The sequence below is a fragment of the Salvia hispanica genome, unplaced genomic scaffold, assembly GCF_023119035.1.
Source record: "Salvia hispanica cultivar TCC Black 2014 unplaced genomic scaffold, UniMelb_Shisp_WGS_1.0 HiC_scaffold_448, whole genome shotgun sequence".
Lineage (NCBI taxonomy): Eukaryota > Viridiplantae > Streptophyta > Magnoliopsida > Lamiales > Lamiaceae > Salvia > Salvia hispanica.
This window is the reverse complement of record NW_025952188.1, coordinates 1-3,873: the sequence shown is the minus strand read 5'-3', so window position 1 is coordinate 3,873 and position 3,873 is coordinate 1. Positions and strand designations below refer to the sequence as shown.

General features: G+C 39.1%; 1 protein-coding gene across 1 annotated transcript; it reads right to left on the bottom strand.

Moving 5' to 3' along the window:
* Positions 1-952: 952 nt before the first annotated feature.
* On the bottom strand, positions 953-3,368 carry LOC125199293 (UPF0051 protein ABCI8, chloroplastic-like). The gene is made up of 2 exons (XM_048097358.1): positions 1,851-3,368; positions 953-1,348 (listed from the first exon to the last, which is right to left on the bottom strand). The coding sequence occupies exons 1-2, from the start codon at positions 3,270-3,272 to the stop codon at positions 1,130-1,132; spliced, it is 1,641 nt and encodes a 546-aa protein (XP_047953315.1). The 5' UTR covers positions 3,273-3,368; the 3' UTR covers positions 953-1,129.
* Positions 3,369-3,873: the final 505 nt, after the last annotated feature.

Here is a 3,873-nt window from a genome sequence, read left to right as displayed (position 1 = left end):
AATAAAGTAAGAAAAACACAGATTTTAATGCAAAATTAGTAAAATAAGAAAAAAAAATAGAAAGAAGAGTGTATTAATAGAAAATGAAATCTTACCTCATTAGAAAAAAGATATTTTCTTAAAAAAAGTTTACATTTTAAGGAATGGAAAATAAAAAGAAAGAATTTCTATTTAAGAAGATTGGCGGAGAATTAAATTGAATAATTTATGTATTTGGGCTTACCTCTTTTAGGAGATTGGAGGAGAATTAAATTCAATAATTTCTGTATTTGGGCTTACTCCTGAGGTAAGCATTGATAATAATGGTGATAATAATATTGGGGAGGGCGGCGGCATTATTAATTTATTATAAAGGGAGGAAGTTATTGCCAAAATTCGAAAGGGTAGAGTATAAATATGTTATAAATGAAGCAATGCAATATTAATTCATCCAACTAACTACTCCTCTGCATAATTTTGTTAATTAATCCTTTTATCAACTAGACATGTCGGTTTGGCCTCCCACCACTCTCTCTCTCTCTCTCTCTACACACTCACACATACTGCCATCTTTGTTCTTGTTTTTGAGCTCATTTTTTCAAACCTTTGATTCCTCCATGGCCCCAAAAGGAGGAAAATAGAATTGATCCCATGCCCTTTTTCCATAGTCAACACCAATCATTTTTTGTTATTATTTGGAGTTACATTATCACCAAATAATAATAAGAAGAATAAGGTGTTGCCATTGCCGGCATTTTTAAAGCCCGGACTACCTCATATTCGCTTTGTAGGGTACTGCACTGTCTTATCTTATGTCATTTTGATCAAATAATAATTAGCCATATTATTAATTTTGTTATAAATGTTCATATACATTAGAAAATAAAATACTCAAGATTCTTATAAATCAATTTGGAGGCCCAATAATTATAAAGGCCCAGCCATAGAGAGAGAGATTGGATTGTGAGTTCAATTTTGCACAAGTGGTTTAATTTATTTCACATATCATTAAACTGTAACAAGACTATGCCTTGTGTAGTTTTGTACCTTTACATACATCCATTTTTCTAAATATTACAAATCTGAAGGATCAAAACTCACAAAGATAGATGTACAGAATACAACACTACATCAGGGGGAGACAGTTGCTTTAACCGACCGATCCTTCGAGTTTCAAGCTCATGAGCTGGTTCACCTCCGCTCCAAATTCATCCGGCAGCTCATTGAACACATCCCGGCAGAAACCCGAGATCATGGCAGCCATAGCTTTCTCATAGTCAATGCCTCTCTGTTGAAAGTAGAATAACTGGTCCTCGCCAATTTTGGAGGTCGTGGCTTCATGCTCAATGCGAGCACTAGGGTTTTTCGCCTGTTGACAATCGACATCAACAAAAACACCAAGGGAACTTGTATCAAGTTTTTCGTCAAGATGATACTAGCTACTTCTAAACACATTTTCATGAAACAGTATCATATATTTCGAAAATGAAAAACATCTAGCAACATTAGTAGCCTCCAGATTTAGTATCACTTCATTGCGAAAATGATGAACACCAAACACTGGATATCATCAAACAACCTAAATTAGCTATATTATGTTACCCTCTTCACGAAACAGGATCATGTATTTCACAAAGCTTCCAGCTTCAGTTTACGAATAATCAAGAAGACTATAGTCCGGAGAGCGACATATACAAATTAAAAAGAACAATAAGCCTGATAAAGACACCAATACAACAGATAAAGGCAAACCATTTTCACAATAAGCCTTTAACCCAGAACAATCAATTTGACTAAGGCAATTGGTGATAAAACAAACGAGTTAAACATAAATGAAGAGATCATATAGCAAAAAAAAAGGGAGAATCTACCTGAATGTAGGGATAAGTGTTGGCAGCAGCCTTATCACCAATGAGCATAGAGTCACACTGCGACGAATTCTTTGCATTATCCGCACCGGACATTACTTGCACAAGGCCTCTGTAGCAATTTCTCGAACGCCCAGCAGAGATTCCTTTCGAAATAATCCTACTCCTAGTATTCTTCCCCTTGTGTATCATCTTAGTTCCCGTATCCGCCTGCTGACAGTTATTCGTCAACGCCACAGAGTAAAACTCCCCAACAGAATCGTCACCCTCCAAGACCACACTGGGATACTTCCAAGTGATAGCAGAACCCGTCTCCACTTGAGTCCACGAAATCTTTGATCTCGAACCAGCACAGAGTCCCCTCTTGGTAACGAAATTAAAAATCCCTCCTTTCCCATCCTCATCTCCCGCATACCAGTTCTGAACCGTGGAGTACTTGATCTCGGCACCAGCATGGCAGTAAAGCTCCACCACAGCTGCGTGCAGCTGATTCGTGTCATAAGAGGGAGCAGTGCATCCCTCCAAATACTCCACAAAGCTCCCTTCCTCTGCAACTATCAAGGTTCTCTCAAACTGCCCCGTCTCCATCGCGTTTATCCTAAAATACGTCGAAATTTGCATCGGACACTTGGTGTTCTTGGGCACATACACAAAGGAGCCATCACTAAACACGGCTGCATTCAAAGCAGCATAGAAGTTATCATCAGCCGGCACCACCCTGCCTAGATAATCCCTAATTAAGTCAGGATACTCCTTAATAGCCTCTGAAATCGAGCAAAAGATGACACCGGACTTCTCTAGAGTCTTCCTATGAGTAGTCGCGATGGAAACGCTATCCAGAACAGCGTCCACTGCGACATTAGCCAGTCTATTCCTCTCATTCAACGGAATCCCAAGCTTCTCAAAATACATAACTAGCTCAGGATCAGCCTCATCAAGGCTATTCAAAGTTGGCTTCTTTTTCGGCTCTGAATAATAACAAATATCTTGAAAATTGATTTTGGGGTACTGATTATCAGACCACGAGGGCTCCTTCATCTTAGCGAATTTCTCATAAGACTTTAACCTGAACTCCAACATCCAATCGGGCTCATTTTTTCTAGAAGAAATTAACCTAACAGTTTCCTCAGAAAGCCCCTTAGGGATTGTGAAGGAATCAATTTCCTGCGTGAAACCCCACTTGTAATCCCTTTTCAAGAATTTCTGAAGCGGGTCATCGTCGTTGGATGATGAGTTCTTACCTGGAGAATCGACGGTGGTCTTGGGCTCATATCCGACATCGGCCCTAATCTTCAAGGAAGCTCTTGAATTAGGGTTTCTGAGAATTGGGGATTTGGGGATTGAGTGCAAGAGAGGGGACTTTGGGAATTCGGAGACGTGCTGAGACGAAAAGGGGGAAATCCCGTTGGTGAGAAGCGACGCCATGGTCTGATTGTGGCGGAGCAGAGTGTGGAGGCGACACGAGTTGAAGATGAAGATGGAAATTTATTTTTTTCTGGATTGTTGTTTTGTCGAAATTCAGCAGCTTTAGCCGCCTTTCATAATTTTCTGTATTAAATTTCATTTTTGTTTATTTGGTGGTTGAGAATTTCGTTAATGTCGTATGCAGACCACGTGCCCTCGACCCGATTGGATAACTCCTAATTATTTATCGGATCCTATTTGGGTTGGAGTATATTAGTACTCCTACTAGTCTACAATGATACTCCCTCTATCCGCGAATAAGAGTTTCGTTTTTCTATTTTGGTCCGTTCATGAATGGGAATTTCAGGTCATAATTACCATAAATGGTAAAAAGGCATCACATTTCATCAACTCATTCCACTCACATATCATTTAAAACTAATATATACAAGCGGGACTCATATCCCACTAACTTTCTTCCCTCCACTTTTCTTAACATTTATTAAAATCCGTGCCAAAAATAAATGGAACTCCTATTCACGGACGGAGGGAGTCCCAGAGAATATACTTTTTGGGTTCGGCATGAGTTTTATTAATGCAAACTTGGTAAAGTAAGAGAGAA

Excerpts from the sequence above, each read along its gene's own strand:
- LOC125199293 (XM_048097358.1), bottom strand. The coding sequence starts at position 3,272 with ATGGCGTCGCTTCTCACCAACGGGATTTCCCCCTTTTCGTCTCAGCAC. Across the intron at positions 1,349-1,850 it reads ACACTTATCCCTACATTCAG|GCGAAAAACCCTAGTGCTCG; the intron begins GTAGATTCTCCC and ends GATTGTCAACAG.